Below are 20,062 nucleotides of genomic sequence, written 5' to 3' on the forward strand. Positions count from 1 at the left end.
CAGCGTGCGGTATCTACCTTATTCATATGAAAATACTGTGCGCGATTTCATTGCATTTTCCACACTTAGCCAAACGGCTACGCAACGCTCTCACACGCGGCGAGAGCTCCTGAATAAAATAACGCGACTTCGGACCTCAGAATTAGTAAAAGCTGGATTAGCTGCTCATAGCTATTCAAGCTTTTAGAAATTAAGCGAAAGTACGTTTTTATGCACCAGGTTGCATATACAATGACAAAATTTGTTTTCTGTTGGCGCTGCTCAGTTGAGCTCACAGCGGTAATTTGCTGATAAACTGGCGCGGCGACAAGAAAGCCCTGTTTTGTGGAAGGGGGTGGGGGGCTTTATGGCCGGCCGGCAGGAAGGAATAAGAGTGCATGGGAATTGGAACTGCATGCTAGCCGCACACCTAATACTTGATATTGAACAAAGAGTTTATTTGCGGTGGAGCACCAAGACGGAATTCGATATAAGCACGAGCGCGTTCTAAGCGCCGGCACAATTAACCTGAATGTCAAACTAAATGTCATTAAAACGCGTCAGTGTTATCGCTTTGATAACGTAAATAATTCCTGCAACACATGCACGCCGCGGAAGTATGCTCGACAATGTTTTTTTTCGCGCCCGAAGAGCGGCTATATGCAGGCGCGGCCGCGGAACTGCCGCAGCCCCGCAGTCCCCAAAGAAACGCCCGCACCGCGGCGCGCCAGTCGGTGAAAAATGCCCGCGCCCGGGAGAGGCTCAAAATTCTGGTCTATAGACAAGACAAGATTTATGGCCATAGACTTTTAGTAGACTTTTCTCTATAGGCAGTATATAGACCAGGAAAAAAAAGCAATATCTGTATAGGAAGGCAATAGAGTCAATAAAAACTCTATAGACTGTCTATAGACCACTTTTAGATGGGGAGAGCCGCACCGGCGAAGACGCTTCTGCACCGCTTGGGGCGCTTTGTGCGGGTGGCAGCACATGTGTTGTTTATCTCGAGCAAGGGACATCTTATTTCCTGGAAAACACGGCCTCTGCAACAGCTGTTCACAGTGCCCCTTTCGCGGTCGATTTGGCGCATACGCTTTCACAAACACAGCGCTTGGATGTGTTGACGTATGTAGGCGGCGAAATCTGTGGCGGATCTGAAACCGCAGCTGCGCACATAGCTACACGAGGTCGGCCGCTACAAGCCCTGGCAGAATATCGACCGAGCGGCCCGGCTACCCAGCGCGAGCCCAATGTGAAAAGGCGCAGGAATGTTCGGTGTACCGTTTTTAGTGCTGATAACGTGCAGGCGTGTAGCTAATGTACGCCACGTTGGCCCAGCGACAGTGGCAAAAAAAAGTGCACAGAACAACAAGCACGGAAAGAATGATCTCTCAAAGAGTGAACCTTGTGGCCAATATAGGCAAGAGACGATAGGAAAGAAATTCCAGAGGTGGTTTTTAAGTCGGCCATTGAACCCGACCAAAAGCAGCTGAATCCTACGCGAAGCGACCTAACTTTGACCGACCGGCGAGAAGCAAACACGTTCCGCCAGGGAGCACGTCAGGTGCCATACCCTGCAGATCCCGGGAATTATTTCTTTCAGTAGCGGACGTCATGATAAAAATTAGTAGCAATATCTTCCAATGAATTCGGGATTAAAGGCGTAGAGTTAATAAAAGTTGCAGAAATCTACCATTTTCTTTGATTACTGACCTACGCTAAGTAATGTAGAAATAACACACATTTCGTTCTATGGCCTACATGAAAAAGAAAGAAATATATTTACTGCAGCAAAAGGTTTCCAGAATATTGGTTTGTGCCGCACCCGCTTACCGACTATGCAAAACAAGTGATTTTTTTACACTCTACTTTAAATTACTCAATAGCATCATCCTAGACGGCGTTTGATATTAGTTTTTGTTCTAAAAAGAGTTTACTTAGGTATTCTGGATCATCTCAGCCTTTAATCTCTCTATAACCAGTTTTAGCCTGAATTTTTTATCTTAAGATCTGTATTCTAATACTTACTTTCTTGTTTTTTCGCTCCTGTCGACTGAACTGCTCGCTTTTCACAGCATGCATACTGTTTGTTTTTTTGTCACATAAGTTCTGCTTGTGACATTCGTGTTTACCTCTATGTATATTGCTGCTACAGCCACGAGACAGGTTGAGGACAAGTCAAGTTGCCGCTTGCAAGTTTTTTTTTCGGTTCTACCATGAAACTGTAAATTTTAAAAAATAACTCATTCATTCATTCAGGCGTACTGCATTTTTCTGGCATCTGTGAACAATAGCAAATCAGAACTAAACTAATATTGACCTTTGTGGATAGATTAGCGTGCTCTATTAAAAAAAAAAACTACACTTCCGTGAAACAAAGCTTTTATAAGGGAGAAAAGCTAAAAGTATGGAATACAGCTTTCGCCATCACCATAAGTAAACCGTAGTGCACCAAAACAGTTTTGCACTCGAATCCCAAACAGTGGTCACGGAATCCTTTTCGGCGTTTACATCACAAGTTTAAATCGAGTGGTAGCAGAATTTCAATTTCAGTTTTCTCAACAACAAAAGCATCCTTTGCAGACAGGCAGACATTGTCGTGGCCTAAAAGAGCCGCAGAATCTTTTATAAAGTGAACGATAACTGGATGGACTTGTCCTCACAGTCCCTTTGACGACGGACACGTATTCCTACCCTCATGTGTATCACGCGAGCCTCTTCGCAGAAACATTACGGCTTTGGCTTGGATCATCATCATCATCATCATTTTATTCCAACATCAACATTACAGATGCTGAGGACCGTGAACAAAAAGCCTCTAGCTGGGCTTGACGGGGTTCACGGCCCCTAAAAATCATGGCATTGGCAACAAAACTAGGATACAAACACAACGCATCAGACATGGGAGGATGTGGCACAAATTCAGGACATAAGCAAAACAATTACAAGATTAGTAGACTGTTCAATGAATTATACAATGTACGGTGTAATACAGAAAAAGGTAGAAAGTGCAGTTATTGTGGCTATGATATATTTACAACAAAAAAAATCAGTATTGTGGCTATGAAGCAACTCGTTTGTTTAGAAGCGACGGGAGCATATTATGTAGCATCTGGTATCCATAGTTAGTGCGTGCTCGAGGTATTTCCCACAGTTCAGTACTGCGGGTATTCCGTGTTTTTCGTTTAGGTGTCAGGTTTGCTATGCCGCCTAAAATGTTTTTATTCTGTTTAATTCCGTTAGAATAACGCTTAAGGAGCATTGTTTTATAAATGTCAGGAAGTGTGATAATATTTAGTTCCCTGAAGAGAGGTGCAGTATGACTATCGTATGCAGCGTTTGCAACTATACGAATTGCCTTTTTTTGTAGGAGGTGAAGTTTAGTAATATTTGACAAAGTAGTTGTACCCCACACTAGGTGACAGTCGTCGACAGTCGACGACACTACGTCGTCGGCAATTTTCGGCCATTTGTAATGTGTTCATAAATCAAGAAGTTTAATAACATATACAGCGCGGACTACCGGCACTGAATTCAATGTACTATGAAAGTGACTCCGAGAATTTGTGGACAGGAAGCTGAACATAGCAGACGTATAACGATGGGCAAAGTGGATGCTGTCACTCTCAGCACATTTAAAGTTTTTTGTGCCAGATTTATAAACAAATAAATCCTTGTCTAGGATCGATTTGTATGCGTGTAGGTCCAGTAAATTCAGTTTGGTAAAATTTTCCTGCCGATAAGTCCCGTATTTGTCACGAGTTTTGTTAGGGGTGCAAAAGTATAAAAAGAGAGCTACACATAATTCAATCAAAATTACAGTCACGAGTGCGGTGGAGTCAATTTTTTTTCACAGATTTGTTCACAGTTTTGTTAATGCTGCGGTAACTAGCAAAAAAGGAAAGAAAACGCACTTAAAAATCGATAGTGTGGCATCACGTAACTACACACAGTTGCATCTTCCTACCAAAGACGCGATATGAAACGAACACGAAAGAAGACGTTAAACTTCACAAAAACTGTGATACTGTGGTCCCTGTCTTCTTATACCCCTGTCGAGTTGCTTGCTTTTGATCGAAATAATCTCCATTCAAGCTCAGCTCACAGATGAATCTTCGTTGACGAGCATACCCTAATTTGAGACGTGCGAGCCTAGCAGCGGCAACCCATGCGGCAACCAAGCGTGTTTACTGCCAGCAAACACCTTAATGAAATGGCTATGAAGTAATTTCGATCTGCTGGCCAGACAGGCAGAAGGTGAGTGCAGTCGCAGGTAATCCATGTTTTCTTGTTGCGTAATCATTTTGACGTTTACTCGTAACAGCCCAGGAAATAGCATGCTCTCGCGCTTGCATGCCCATCACGCCTTTACCGCGTGCATCGATAGTCGAGCCGGGTGCCAATTTCCCACTCACCCATAGTCCGACGCCCAGGACGGAGGCCAGGTAGATCACCACGACGGCCACATCGGCTCCATGCAGCGTCGCCTCGAGCTGGCTGTGCGCGTCGGGAGGTGCGGCGCTCGTCGAAGCCATGATCTCGGCCGCCGAAGGCAGGAGGCCAGGCACGCGCGCAAAGCTGCTGGCGCGCTCCCGTCGACTGACGGCGGCGGCGGCTGCGTCGACCTGCGAATTGCGACGCCGCAATCGTCGTCACCGGGGAGACCGACGCACCGGCGCGCGCACAGCCTATCATTAACAAGCGCTTCTTCTGGGAGCCGCGCGCGATCCGGCTGCCAGCCCCGGTGGAAAGGTACCAGCGCCGCGGGCAGGGACGCGGTGCAGTCGGAAGCAGCGACCACCGCTGTGGCCTATCGGCCCATGCCAAAGCAGCCACCAAGAATTGGAGATATGGCAGCCGCCACCATGATTTAGAGTCGTGGCAACCACAGCTAGAACGGGTGTAGCAGGCCGATCCCTTACAAAAAAAGTTTTAGACAGTCTATAGAGCGTCTATAGAATTCCGTCTATAAAGTCTATAATAGACTGTCTATAGACAAATCCTAGAGAACAGTCTATAGGCAATACAAATGCAATAGACAGTCTATAGACAATCTGTAATACACTTTTAGTAGACTTTTGTCTGCAGACAGTCTATAGACGATGAATAGACAAAAACCAATATCTATAGGAAGTCAACAGAGTCAATACAATGTCTCTAGACTGTCTATAGACCGGTTTTATAAGGGATAACTGTCCTCTCGTGCTCACTGGGAAAGCACCAAATGAACAATGGGGTGACGTACGAACTTAGTCGCGGTCACCGTGATACTGTGTTCGACTGCAAGTACGCGCCATTTAAAGGCGATTAAAATGAGACAAACCCTCACTCAGCCATTTGTTACCTTACCAAATTAATATCCAAGTCTTCCACGGAGGTTGCTTTCAAGCTTCTGGTTTCGCTCCGGTGCGGTTGGCAATACCCGACAAGCATCGGGGATGCTGCACCTGTTTGATCGTGATTTATGCGCGTGGTGGTACACGGAAGTTGTGGGAGGGTCGACCGCGCTTCGGCACGCAAGCGCTGTCGGGCCTAAGCAGGCAGGCTACCTCTACCGTGACAAAACGCGGCGATGCGCCCTACATTCCTTTCCCTCATTATCCACTTGGTGTGAGGCACATGTCCTGCGCGTGCGCAAACCAGCTGGGCAGCAAATGATGCTCGCCACGTGAGAACTATGCTTCTTCGACTTGCGCTTTTTAACCCGTTAATTCCCACCCATTGAAAACGTCAGATAAAAGTTACGACTTTCCAGGACTGCATCATTATGACTCCTTGATCGGAAAAACTTTAAAAACTTTGACATTAATTAAGAAAAAATAATTATGTATTAGTTGATTTAAGCTAATTTGTTTAATATCTGAATGCCTAAGGCCCACAAAACCATGTGCTAACACGTAAGCGCATGAAGGAATTTAAGTGGAAAATCCAAAACTCCTCTATCATTTCTGAATGCAGCATTAAGACCACATACATTTTAGGCTTTTGTTTTGCCTTAGAGCAAGATTATACACGACGCGCGGGCCTACTGCAGCTGTGGCTGCTTATACTTTTGCCTTGCGTTGATAAATATGCCGGAGAAGAGCGTTACTTCAAGCACGCTAGCAGTTCAAGTAGATATGCGGCCAGAAATTAAAATTCGCATTTTTGCGCTCTGTTTTTTACCCGTTATGTCGGGCGTTAATGCGTCAACTCGTGCCTGTAAGCAAAAACAAATGTAGAGTACAACGTTTCCTGGCTGATGCGGCAGTGTTTTGCTGCCCGTCCATTGAAAGATAGGGTCGTAGCAAGCGCAAAATTCCGGGGAACGCTTAAGAAGCGGCTTGAATGGCATTACGCGATATTGTTAATGGGTCCCGGCAGCTTCTCCTCTTCTCCACCCATTCACACAAATACTGCTGTCATGCAATGCGAAAGACCATACGACACATATACCAGCTTGGTTACATTTGTAACCAAGCTTTTCAAAAACACGGGATGCCCTAGCCGTCTGAAACCAACTGAGGGTTCTCTAGAGTCGCGTGACCTAGTCTGCAGTATTTTTTCGTTTTTCAAAGTTAAGTAATTAGTGAAGCTTAATTAGCGAACTTTTTAATTATTGACTTGATGAACAAAGTGGCAATGGAAAAGTTGTAGATCGCTTTGGAAAACAGCTGACTGAAACATTTGCAGCAACGTACTCTTTACGTAAAGCAGTTTTTTTACCGGCCTTTAACCGTAATTCGGACAATAAAAAAAAAGCTTCCACGTGACAATCGTGCCACTTCAACGTCCCAAGATGCACCTTAGAGAATAAAATCCTATTTTCCTGAAATCCTCTCCTCGATGAGACTTTGGTTGCACATTGGGGCAGAGATGCAAGCGAGCAGCTGGTCACGTGATAACTTTCTTTTAAGGCCAATAAATGAATCTACGTGAATCATACCGTGATGGAAACAGCACTACTAGCGGTTTTTCGAGGCGATCTAAAACATTTTCATTGACACTTTTTTCCTGAAGTCGATAATTAAAAAGTTAGCTAATTAACCTTAACTAATTAATTACCTTGGAGAATGAAAGATATAGTCAAGACTAGGCCATGCGACTCTGAACAACCTTTAGTTGGTTTCACTTGACTAGGACACTTCGTCTTTTTTAAAAGGTTGGTTACATTTAGCTGGAACACCCGGTATAAAGCCCACCTTTAATCATACTGTACGAATGTGCATTCTAATGTACCTGTATGTACTTTGGGTTGCCAAGAGATGTCGTTCTGCGGATGCAAAACAATGTTACTTTCACCGTGCACTAAGACTTTCTTCTGCAAGCTACATACGAAAACATTGCCCGTGAAGACATGGGTTCAGGAAAAGGGCACTTTCGTGTCATTTGTGATTTTTTGCGCAGCACCGGCTGAAAGGAGAAATTGCCGCGCAAGGCGGTTGATTTCCGACCGGGCGTGCGCTGTGTAAACACGCCCCCGCCGGCGCTTTTATTGCTCGACAAACACCTTCCGCGACGGCGGAATACGCAACGTCCTGAAAGTGAAGGTGTCGTGAACGACGCCGCCACCGCTGTGCTCGCCGCGTACGATCCCGTGGAACGTGCCAGTCGTTTAGTGAACAAGGCCATAAACGTCTTCGGCGCCCGCTCGTGCTCTGACCCAGGTTATCAATTTTACGCGCCATGGAACGAGGCACTGGTCAAACAAGAGCTCAGCAATGTTGCGATGGAATATGCGTTTAGTCAGGTGACGTAAGCACGGGCGGAAGCCGCCCGGTGCGTACTGATGACGGGTGTCTTCGTCGCTCCGCGCTTCGGCTTAAAAGAGCAACAGTGAAAGAACTTGAACTCAGAAATTGCCGATCTCAAACGTATGCGAGATGAAGTCCAATAGGCTGTTCTGGTTCTCTGTTTCATATGCATTCACTCAAAGATACCGCAACTCTGGCTTTGTAAATGGGCTGCCCTGGCGTCACTATGTCAGGAAGAGAGGGCTACACACTGCGGCAATGGTACAGCTTAATTCAGTTTTATTCTGTCATCACGGTACAGATTACTGCAGGGGCTCGAAGTAACAGCTGCGCTTGGCAGCTTTACAACGGCTCGGGCCCCGCTAAGGCAGCAACACATTATTCTGGCATTTGGACATTAATAGGCAAAGCACATCACATCAGCACTTGGAAATAAGTAACAACACAGGAAAGAAACATTTTCTTTGTTTGCAGTAATCAGCGCACAAACACACAGGGATACGAAGGCACGAGGAACTTACACTGACAACGGGGAAAACAAATCAAGTACTGGGATGGCAAGTTCGGCGAGCTAGGTGACGTTCATTCTGAAAGAAAAAAAACAGCGCGAACAAGGACGCACGAACAAATACGCATCTCCTGCGTTGTGCACTTCCCATTCTTCGTCCTGCATCCTTTTTCTCGCTGTGTTTTTTCCTACAAAATTAACAAATCAAGTAGACAAATGAAGCAGTATTCTAACGACGTGTGGCTTAGTCTTTTCCTCTCTCATTAAATATGAAATTGCATAACAAAGTCAGACGGCAGGTTTTCATCAAACTCTGACGAAGCGTGTGCTGTGTATTCCGCTATGTCCAAGTCGAAAACTGTTCTCTCACTGGCCTTGAGCGAGCAGAGCGAAGTAGCTCGGGGCTGCTGATTTTCTTCACGGTTGTCGCTCTGTAGGGGGCTGTTAATAAAGTTGTGGTATGCATGGAATGTTACAGGAGGCTGCTTCACGAATATCCTCTGGCAAGAATTTTTTAAACCGTTCATTAGCCCAAATTTGAATTTCAGTGTCTTCGCACTTTCCCGTCTCCTTTCATCACTTTTCGCAAGCTGAAAGGTCGAAGCTCCTCCCCCGGCTGCACCCATTCAGCCCCCCCACCGCAGGCTACCAACGCGCAAGGAAATTTCCCGCGCGACACGAAGGAGAACGAGAGTTTCAAAATGTCGCCGGAAAGGACTGGCCAACTTTCGCACGTGATTAAGGGTTCTTTGTTCCGCGTAGAAGAATATCATTTGCCTCGAATGTTCATGACAACGCAATGTAGTGATTGAGTGATTCTGCTGTCATCTGTCGGTTTTGCAGGGCCTGTTTGACTACAAAACCATGAAGTCGTCGGAGGCACCGGATGCTCGTAGGGACTGAGGTTGCTTGTGGTTGTTATGGGTACGGTTCTTGCTGCTTTCGGTTAAAAATCACATTCATAATTTGCAAGCTTGATGTCAGGCTTCCGTAGCCTCTTGCAGAAACAAGAGAACTTCTTCGCGAATGTAAAAGTCAGCAAAGCCGATTTTGTGCTCAGAACAGCGACTTGGTTATCCCCTGACATTGCCGACTCTGAATTCTCTCCCGGCCAGTTTTCATTATTTAGGAAAAGGCGCGTTCTTCCGCATCGCGGTGGGCTGTTCATAACAATAATAATCATCATCATGAGACGAACTCAGCACAATATACACGCTTAAAAAAAAGTTAGTACAAAGGTACCAAGTGCAGCAGTTACTAACTCTGACTTCGTTTTACTACGTTTTATCAGCTATTTACTACGCTCTCCAAGGTATAGTCAGTAATAGTAACCCTTGCTACCTTTTTACTAACTATGAACGCTGGTTACTACCTAGTTAGTAACCGTTCCTTTAACCCTAAAATAAAGTCAAAGAATATAACTGACACAGATTATAGTTGTAATAAATTGGTTTTGTAATTAAACATTTCTGCAGGGGCATATGGTTACATAGAATAAGTTGTTTCTACAATCTCAACTTCATAATTAACGCTGGTATCTTAGCTCAACCGTTAAGTGCCACTAGCCCGTAAATGAGAGTCTGATTTACGGAGTATATAAGACTGAGAAAGATTTTCCTACATGTGCAGTGCGTGAGTGTGACGCCAGCGTACTGACAGATTGGTCGAGTGTCACATTATTGCAGCGTGCGCTGGGTGCTCCGGGCGCGCGCGCTAGCGCATCAGTGCCGTGGGACGAGCGGAAGGGCGAGTGGCGTGCACTCCTTATAGCGGAAGGCCGTCGGCGAAGAGCGCGCATCACTCGCGAACTCGATGAGACGCTGGCTCGGATCCGCATAGTTAAGAGAGGCGCGCCGCTAACGTTTGCTATGCGCGATTACTACAACTTATTGAAAGCTCGCTACGAGACGCTGTTACGGCAGTCGTCGCGCGCTGCCAGCCGGGCCCTAGTTCAAGGCAGGCCCGTAGCCGACCCATCTTGCGGCAGGTTCGCGCTGGCGCCCTCGAGGAGGATGCGTCCGCATTCATTGCGTAAATCGCGCTGCCCAACGGGGCCACGAGTGGCAGCGCCACGGACATCTGCGACGTCCTCACACGCCACGTGTCCGAGCTGTTCGCCTCCAGTGTCGAGCGGGCAGGCGACCACGCGTTCCGTATCCCCGTCAGTTTTTACGCAAAGCTTTACGACGTTTTAGAGGGTTCTCTGCTCGATATGATCAACAGCTTTCTGACGGACGGAGCCCGACCAGCGTCTTTCAGAAAGAGCCGAGTCGCGCTCATTCTGAAGCCCGGCGGGTGCCCATCTGACCCGCAGGCGTGGAGCCCGATCACTCTGCTCAATGCAGACTACAAGATCGTAGCGTCACTGCTGGCGAACAGGTTGAGCGCGATTCTGCCCTCGGTGGTCAGCCCTGCGCAAACGTGTAGCGTGCCGGGCCGTTCGGTGCCCTCCGCTCTCGCACTTACTCGTGACTTGTTCACGTTCACCTCGAGAGCGGGGATCCCGGGCTGCTTTGTCTCGCTTGACCAGTCCAAAGCTTTTGACCGTAGCGAGCACCGGTACCTGCTAGGTGTTCTCGAGGCTTTCGGCTTTCCATCGGCCTTCATAGCGAGAGTCGGGCTCCTTTACTCACGGCTTACGGCCCGCCTGACAGTCAACGGAGCGATCAGCTCTCCTTTTTGTGTCTCTAGAGGGATTAGGCAGGGCTGCCCCTTGTCGCCCATGTTTTTTGTTTTGTGCCTAGACCCACTGCTGCGTCGCATCGCCGGGAGCCCGTCTGTGCGCGGTTTCCCACTGCCAGTCCACGGCCAGGTGAAGGTCTCGGCATACGCAGACGATGTGTCCCTGTTCCTGCGGGACGAGGACAGCTACGTGCATTTTTACGGCTGTTTGAAGTGTACAGCGAGCTGTCCGGCGCCCTGCTGAACAGGGACAAGAGTAGAGCGTTGCGCTTTGGCGCGTTCTCCGCAGACCTGTTGGGCGACCTACAGTGGGTTTCGGCCGTGAAAGTTCTGGGGGTTTATTTCCTCGCGTCCTGTGAGCCGGCTCGCGAGTCGTGGACTCGCCTTAGAGAGACCGCCGAGAAACAGTTGACATTGGCGGCGCCATTCCGCCTCTCCGTCGCGGAACGCGCATTTATCATCCGCTCGTCGGTGTGCGCCCCACTGTACTATGTCGCTCGCGTCACCCACCCACCCCGCACCTTCACTCACCGTTTCGCCACTTTATGTGGCTCGTTCTTCTGGGCAGGAAAGACGGAGTCTGTAGCGCGCGCGCTCCTCCGGCTTCCCACTAACATGGGGGGATTCAGCCTTCCCCACTTGCCCACCATATGCGGGCCACCAATGACCTGGCTAACCAGGCCGGCTACCCGGGTAGGGGCTTACCTACTCGGCATGTCGCGCTACCTTTTTTTCTCTGAGCAGAGTGTTGGCCGGAAAGCCTTGCAGCCGCCTCGGTTTTACCAGAGAACCTGCCAGACGTTCAGGTCCCTCACCGTAGCACTGCAGAGGTAGAGTTATTTTCAACTCCCGCCTCTCGGATATGCGAACTCCTGGCCACCAAAGAAGCCCCACAGGAGAAATTGGCGATAAGCAGAGAGGTGCGATGGCGGGACCTGACGTCTTCATCTCTTCCCGCAGACGTGTGAGACTTCGGCTGGCTGGGGGGCTGGCGGGCCCTGCCTACGGCAGATCGCCTGGTGGCTTGGGTCGCGGTCCCCTCCTCCTGATGTCCACAGTGCTGGCTTGTAGAGACCTTGCCACACGCGATCTTTGAGTGTTCGGTAGCTAGGACATTTTGGGTCCTTATGTCGCGAATGTTCGGGGCGACCCTTGGCCCCAATTCAAGGTTCCGCGACCCTTTTGTGCGTATGCTTCTTTGTGTCGGGGCGTTCTACTGTGGCGCCAGAGAGGTGCAGCGGCTCAACAAGGACGGCCGCAGAGGGCCATGTACCCCATGTTGCGGCGGGTGCGTGCGCGCATGTTCGCCCAGGCGTGCGTGGACCTCGTGTCGCTGGAGGAGCACCAGTTCCTTTGGCGCTGGTCTACCCGCTTCATCGTCGTAGGCAGGGGCCGTGTTACGGTGCGGCCCCTGCCATATTAAGTGTGGCGCGCGTGTGTGGTGCGCGTGTGTGATGCGCGTTCTTCGTGCGCGTTGTTTGTGCGCGGGTTTTTGTGCGCGGTTTTCAGCCCGGCGTGCTTTCCCTGTGTATGGACCCACTAGAACTTTCTTGGACACTTCTTGTTTCTGGACACTTACGTTCCCTGTGAGTGTGTGTGCATAGGGCGACATCAGTTGCCGCAATGTATCTTTGTTTTTGTAGAGGCACGGATGTCCCTTTTTGATAGAGAGTCCAAATAAACTTCTCTTATGTGTGCTTTTCCTGCATTCTCAACCATTGTGTGCGCACGGTAAGGTTGTTGATGCCATCACCTCGCATACTTTCTACATGTAATGCGCGATAAGCTTAAACTTAGCTGTGTGATTTACGGCCAGCACGCTCTAGTAGCTCTGTCTGGAGTCCGAAATTAGTCAAACTGACTATGAAGGTTTTTCGTGTAGTAAAATGGCAGTTTGGGCGAGTTGGTTAAGCATCTTGTAATAAAACAGCGCAAGGACACAGGACGAGAAGGGATATTCCGTTCTCGTCCTGTGTCTTTGCGCTGTTTTATTACAAGAGGTTTTTCATTTTTCGAGTACGCATAAATTTGACAAGCCACGCCAGTGCACCGTATGATGAAATCTAGCGAGATAAGCGAATTTATATTCATTTTTTAAGTAAATACTTATACCTTCCCGTTACTATAACTGCGGGTAGCAGCCGTTACTAACTCAATGGGTTATTAACTGTTACTAACTGCAGTTACAAACAGGGTAGTAACATATGCGACAACCAGTTACTACCCCAAAAGTTAGTAAGTGCTACTACCTTTTTTCTAAGAGTTTAGGACACTAGCCCCTCCCACTGTAACAAAAAAAAAGATTGCAACCTTGTGTTCTTCATGCCGGATCAGTTTGGGAAATTTTGTGGATCGTACATCATTTAGCACTCTCTGTATTATCTGTATTGCATTGCATTGCATTGCCACGCGTCCTCTCAACTCTTTATATTTTTATCTTGAGAAAGGAGGCACTCATTGCGTTTCCCTGACATACTACATCACTTGTGGGTGGTTGTTCGGCAAAGAACAATCTCGCAAGAACTCTGATTGATTTCTTAGCGACCTGATATTCCTTATCATTTGTGCGTTATTCCTGAGGACTGAAATTTCATTTCGTATAGGGGAAAACTGCCTAAGCAGTACCTGGGCGCATATCTGTTCTCGACATTTGTTTCGATTATTCGTACCACACTAGAGCTAACTTACCCACCCTTGAAACGCGACGAAGAATTTCTCGATTGTGCCTCTTTCATATGTTTTCTCATTCATCTTTAGGAGAATCGGTCATATCGCCTGCTTATCGCCTCTCAAGCCGTATTAACCACCATAAGGCCCTCTACACCCCCACCGCAAGAACTACCGCTCACTCTCGATCTTTTTTCGTCACGTCATCCCGGGACTGGAACGATCTACCACACGACGCTGTGCATCACATCTACGCCATCGATTTTAAGAACGCTATCACGGCCATAGTTAACGGCCATTCCCACCCGTCATGCAATGCCCCATACCAGGGGCCTTTGAGGTGTCAAATAAAAAAAAAGGCTGTTACATGCAATTCCAGCGCAGACAGAGAGCCTAGCACTGCCAACAAAATCGGCGCAAAAAAAGTCAGCAGTCGTTTTTTTGCTTCTCTTCTGAGTAGCCTGGAAATGTGCAGCTCTCATATCTGTTGTGGCACCTCCCCGTTGCATCAAAACACTCGGACAACAGCAGAGAGAAAGGCGCGCAGGACAGCGCAGCGAACAACGCGTCTTCGGCCAAGGTCAGAGGCAAGGTCCCCTAATGACTGCCGCGCGAAGCGGAGGCCCGCTCGCCGACATCAGCGCCGACCTTGGCGCTCTTGCGGAGGGCAACCACTCTCGTCTTAACGCCTTTATTTCGTCATCAGCGCACGTTTTGTTCGCGCAAAGGAGAAATAGTGTAGCAAATCGCAATGCGTTGCGCGTTGTGTACATGGAGGTCGTCGACCCGCTATGACCCCCACTCGCGTCCGTTTATTTTCCAGCTATTCATCCCGCTTTCGCCTTCAACTTCATGCACCTTGTGTTTCCTAATTTAAAATCAACGTTGAAAAACCATGTTGACACGGATGCTTAATTTTACTACTACTATCGAGGGCGTACAGCACCCACCCATATTTCAAGTACCTAATGACACAACTGCTTAGTTTTTAATGGAAAGACACGCTGGTCTTCAAGTTGTAGGAAAATTAGGTACACCAAACTGTGTCTCAGTCTGGAGCACGTCCTATCACTCCTTTTGTGACAGAAAATGGTTGATTCTTTACAAGCGTTTAACATCCCAAACCGACTCATGTTATATAGAGATATATCATAATATATATACATATAATATATGCGTGTGTATGTGCGTGTCTGTGTGTGATCTGTTTTCGGGCGCATTTATGTTTACAAGTGACATAACCTTGAGAGTGTTCATTAGCGCCACCCACGTTCATAAGCGGTTGACGTAGTACGTCCGGAGTTGCCGCTGGTGTAATGTGGAACGTCATCGAACGACAAGGGTGGAAGCTGTGTGAGAACCCTCTTATGCTTCCTATGTCATCAAGGCTGACAGAACCGAGGCCCTCGTTAAGCAATTAAGCAGACCTGGGAAAGGGAATGAGGGGCTCGTTATAAATATGAGAGAAGCCAACAGCCACAGAAACCAAGAAACACAAGGGATTTTTTTAGATTGATTTATTTTGTGGTGTTGCTCAATGGAGAATATTACTGAATATGTTATCGCTTAAGGATAATTGATTAGAAAAGCAAGAGAAAAACAACCACATGCCGCCATTGGGAACCGAACCCGCAACCTCCAAATTACGCGTCCGGTGCTCTACCAACTCAGCTACGGCGACGGCTGTCAGATCTAGTTTCGGGGGTATTAATGTTTACAAGTGACGTAACCTTGACAGTTTTCATAAGCGCCACCCAAGTTCATAAGCAGCGGACGTTGTACGTCCTGAGTTACCGCTGGTGTAATGTGGAACGTCATCGAACGACGAGGGTGGAAGCTGTGTGAGAACCCTCTTATGCTTCTTATGGCATCAAGGCTGGCAGAACCGAGTCCCTCGTTAAGCAATTACGCAGACAAGGGAAAGGGAATGAGGGGTTCGTTATAAATATGAGAGAAGCCAACAGCCACAGAAACCAAGAAACACAAGGGATTTTTATAGATTGATTTATTTTATGGTGTTGCTCAATGGAGAATATTACTGAATATGTTATCGCTTAAGGATAATTGATTAGAAAAGCAAGAGAAAAAATTACCGACGATTACGTTACTTCCTAATGCGAAATTTGAGCGCATCAAATAAGCTGTTTCACCTTTTCGATAGATTGAGGCAAAGAAATCGAGCAACACATGTATGCGCTATCACAGAATTTGTTTTTTTATTTTTCACACGTATTCGCAATTTCGGCTCGGGCGGTGCACATATACAGATCCGCCGCCACCAATCTGGCTCTCTGATTGCCACCGCACAGGGGTTGCATTGGAGGAGGAGCGAAGAAAGGAATTAAGTTCGAGCCGGCGCTTTAACAACCGGAGACTCGCAGGAAGAGGGGGGAGGGGGGCGGCGTGTACACCCAGCGGCAAACGATGGGGGCAGAAGCGCGCGCAGCAAGCGGAGAACACGATAAAGGGAGGAGGGAAGAGATAGCAGCGACTGACTGATGCCGCTGACGCCGATAGCGCTGGGGGGATGAAAGGGGGGCGGAGCTGGTTACGAGGCCGACGACAACGCCGACGACGACGACGACGCGAAACCCAGGAACGGACGCCAAAGAGCTGCGCTCTAAAACAACCACATGCCGCCATTGGGAACCGAACCCGCAACCTCCAAATTACGCATCCGGTGCTCTACCAACTCAGCTACGGCGACAGCTGTCAGATCTAGTTTCGGGGGTATTAATGTTTACAAGTGACCTAACCTTGAGAGTTTTCATCAGCGCCACCCAAGTTCATAAGCAGCGGACGTTGTACGTCCTGAGTTACCGCTGGTGTGACGTGAAACGTCATCGAACTACGAGGGTGGAAGCTGTGTGAGAACCCTCTTATGTTTCTTATGGCATCAAGTCTGCCAGAACCTGAGATTTCCGAAGATCTTCCGGAAGAGCTTAAGGTAGCAAACGTTGTCCCCTTGTATAAGGGTGTTGACGCCGCAGATATCAATAACTAGAGGCTAATTTCCGTATATAATTTATGGAATATTCATATTTATATAATTCATAACATATTTATATTTAAAGTATTTTATAGAATATTCTATATTCTATAAAATGTTTTAGCGTGTTATTAATGACAGACATGCAGGCTTTTCACAAACATAAAAAATAGCAGACGCTCAGTGCGGATTCTAAGCAAAAAAAATCTGAACAAGCACTTCTGTATATTTAAGATAAAATCATTGAAAACGAAAACGTCTAAAACAAACTCCTAACGCTTGGTCTATTTAGTGATTTTAGGAACGCGTTTGGCACTCTGCAGTATGATATATTGATGAAAAATGATAGAGACCTGTGGGTCGGTGCACTGCGCTAAAAGTTCTTGAAACTTATCCGACAGGTAGATCCCAGCATGTAATGAAAAACAGCCATATGTCCAGTAAAATGAAAATACAAAATGGCGTCCCTCAAGGATAAATACCCGGGGGAAATAGTCCACGACGCGATTGAACGCGCTCGCAACCTAGACCGCTAGTCCATCTTGGCAGAGAACAAGGTGAAAAAAGACAGCAAAACAAACCTAATCCTTACCTACTCCGCAACGGCTTGCAGGGTAAACAACATACTAAGCCGTCATTTTAATTTAATCAGACACAGTAATAGGTTGTCACTAATATTCAGGAAACCACCACGAGTGGCGTACGCAAGGCCAGGAACTAGAGAGAGCTGCTTGTCAATGAGAAAACAAAGAAGAACGGTACCTGGGGTGGTTGCCACCTATTTGGATTACCCCTTGCAAAGTCTGTCCACATATTTGAGGCACCAAACCGGCAAAATCCAAGTTCGATAGTTTTGTCGATTCACTGCCCTGCTGTGGTGGTGGTGGTGGTGAAAACATTTATTAAATCATAGGGAGAGGTGTTGGGGGTCGTGACTTGAAGGGTCACGCCCTTACAACCACTAGGTGGGATACCTAGTCAGGTACCCCATTGGCGTTTGCCGCAGCCCGGGCGCGCTGCGTTAAGGCCCTTTGGGCCTCGAGGGTGCAGCAACCGGACAGGGTCGCCTCCCAGTCCTCTCGGTTGGGGTTTGGGATAGGGGGTAGGGATGGGTTCTGCTGGCAGGCCCACACCATGTGGTAAGTGTCAGACACCTCCCCACAGTGTGAGCACCGCCCGTCGAATTGAGGATCGAAATGTTTCAGAGTTGCCGGGCACAACATCGTGTTGGTGAGCAGGCGCAGGAGTACCCGCTCGTTGACCTTCCCCAGCCCTTTGCACGGGGTGGGAAGAGTTTGGTGCGTGGATTTGTAATACTCGCATATTTCTTTAAAAGTATAAATCGGATTGAAATCAGTGTCCTGGTCGGCGTCGGGTCCCGTGGGAAATGCCCGGAGAGAGAGCGCGCGGGCGGCGGCGTCGGCTGCCTCATTTCCGTGGACGCCTTGGTGACCTGGAGCCCAAACGAGAGATCGGTTCGCGGGATCCGAGTCTCGGCTACAATTTTGGTAAATGCGATAAGCTAGAGGAGTAACCCACCCTTGCGTGACGTTACGGCAAGCCCCTCGCGAGTCGGTGATTATGTATTTGGAGGAGGTGTGAGAGGCTGCCAAAGCGATGGCAACCTCTTCTGCGTGAATTGCTGACTCGGCCTTGAAAGTAAGGGCGTCTACTGTTTTACCCTCGTGGACAACCACGGCTGTGTACCATCCCCTGGGGTCCGGGCCGGACGCGTCCACGTAGAAGACTCCTGGTTTGCTCCGAAAATGGCGGTCCAAGGCTTCCGCCCGCGCCAGGCGCCTGCCATTATGATCCTCTTTGGACATATTGGTGGGGAGAGGCCGCACGTGGAGGGCGCGTCTCCAGTGTACGGGAAGGCGGCATCTCTCCTCTATGAATTGAGTGTGCTGGATGTGAAGTCGGGCTAAAAGGCGGCGACCCGACCCTGTCTTTGTGAGACGAGTGTATTGGTTGTTGAGGTGGGCCTCCCGAAGCTCCCTAAAAGTGTTAACCATCCCCAGTGCCAAAAGGCGGCTGGTAGAGGTAGAGACCGGGAGGTCCAGCGCTCGTTTCATGATTTTGCGGAGGATGACCTCGAGGGCATCCTCCTCCTGAATCAGGAAGGTTCGCCAAAAGTTTGACGGTGACCTTGTCCCGGCCCGGCGTGGTGCCCCTCTTCATTTTGGCCAGACCTGCCCGCAGATCGTGAAGCTGGAAAGGCTTATCCAACTCCGAGTTTTCTCTGCGAGCGTAGGAGTAGGCCGATCTGCGGGCGTCCTGAGTTGTGCACAGGTAGCGATCCCGGAGCGCCTGTGCCAACTGCGTTGTATTTCCTTGGAATGAGTGCATGGCTTTGTGTAGTTGCTTCTGCGTTTCTGTGCGGGTATGTGTTGGGTTGATGAGGGCTCGGAAGAGCCGCCACGTGTTGCGGCTCGACATCTGCCTGGCCGCCGTGTTCCAGCGGTCTACCCAGTTGTGGTCGGCCGCGGCGCCTCCCCGACTCGGTATGTCCGGCCTGCGGTGCTGGGAGACTCAGGTGTGCCCTTCCATCTCCATTCCGCGCGCGTTCGCGGCCCTCCCCGGCTTACTTTTCTGTGGCGCTGGCTTTTTTGGTCGCGTTTTTCGCGACGCTGGGTCTCTCGGCCTCGCGCTGAGGCTTAGCCCTAGCAAGGCCCAGGCCCTGGAGATCGCAATTCTCCACGTGCACCGTGGTTTTTGTTTTTTTAGAAAAAAGAGGACACTCCGTGTGTCGATGGAACAGTACAACCAGGCCTGGGGTTCAGGAGAGCAAGCTGCCGCGTAAGTTGGTGAAGCGTGTTAAATAGAATTCAGTGCAAAAAAACGGACAAGGGACAAAGTAAGGATATTATATCCTTATCCTTATATCCTTATTATATCCTTCTCCTATCAATCCTTATTATATCAAAAAGTTGTCCGAACGTTGTGTCAGTCACACGTCTGTATACATATACTCAGCTGAATAAGCTTTTTTAGATTCGTTTTTTGATTAACTTGTTTGCTTGACGTATGTGCATTTTCTGTACCTCTCTACGCGCATGCTCGCCATTTCCTTCCTATATATCCCCTCTACTTCGGCATGAATAAACAGTTGGCAGTTAGCGCTCGTGAACGTCTCTGTGTCCCTTACTTCGTCCCTTGTCCGTTTTTTTTGCGCTGAATTCTATTTAACAGGCCTGGGGTGCGGCCTGATTTCGGTGAATAGAACCGAAGCAGGATTTGGCCACCCTGGTCTAGTACTTAACCGCAACCTTCCATGAACAACCCAATTAACCCTCGTCCCTCAGTCCCCAGTGGCTGCAGTGACCAAGGCGGCGGTCAGACCTGTGACGCAGCGGAGGGTGCTTAGAATTACTGGCTCCGGAAAAGCTGCCTTTGGAAACTGAGCCTAGCAACGTTTAACGCAAGAACCTTATCCAGTGAGGCTAGCTTAGCAGTGCTGTTGGAGGAGTTAGCGGGTATTAAATGGGATATCATAGGGCTTAA

At 48.4% G+C, this 20,062-nt stretch overlaps 1 protein-coding gene across 3 annotated transcripts in view; it reads right to left on the reverse strand.

Moving 5' to 3' along the window:
- Positions 1-20,062, reverse strand: part of LOC149360938 (sodium/mannose cotransporter SLC5A10-like) — a 102,891-nt gene that overhangs the window by 72,933 nt on the left and 9,896 nt on the right. The window contains exons 1-2 of one of the 3 annotated variants that reach the window (XM_089572549.1): positions 5,329-5,395; positions 4,395-4,604 (exon numbers count right to left, since the gene is read on the reverse strand). In XM_089572549.1, coding sequence (XP_089428675.1) covers positions 4,395-4,514 — 120 coding nt within the window. In that variant the 5' untranslated portion in view covers positions 4,515-4,604; positions 5,329-5,395. Of the gene's footprint in view, positions 1-4,394; positions 4,605-5,328; positions 5,396-20,062 lie in introns of those variants that run through there. The other 2 variants (XM_089572548.1, XM_089572550.1) reach the window with 2 other exon arrangements.

The sequence above is a fragment of the Amblyomma mixtum genome, chromosome 2, assembly GCF_055824585.1.
Source record: "Amblyomma mixtum isolate Tamu chromosome 2, ASM5582458v1, whole genome shotgun sequence".
NCBI classification, from domain to species: domain Eukaryota; kingdom Metazoa; phylum Arthropoda; class Arachnida; order Ixodida; family Ixodidae; genus Amblyomma; species Amblyomma mixtum.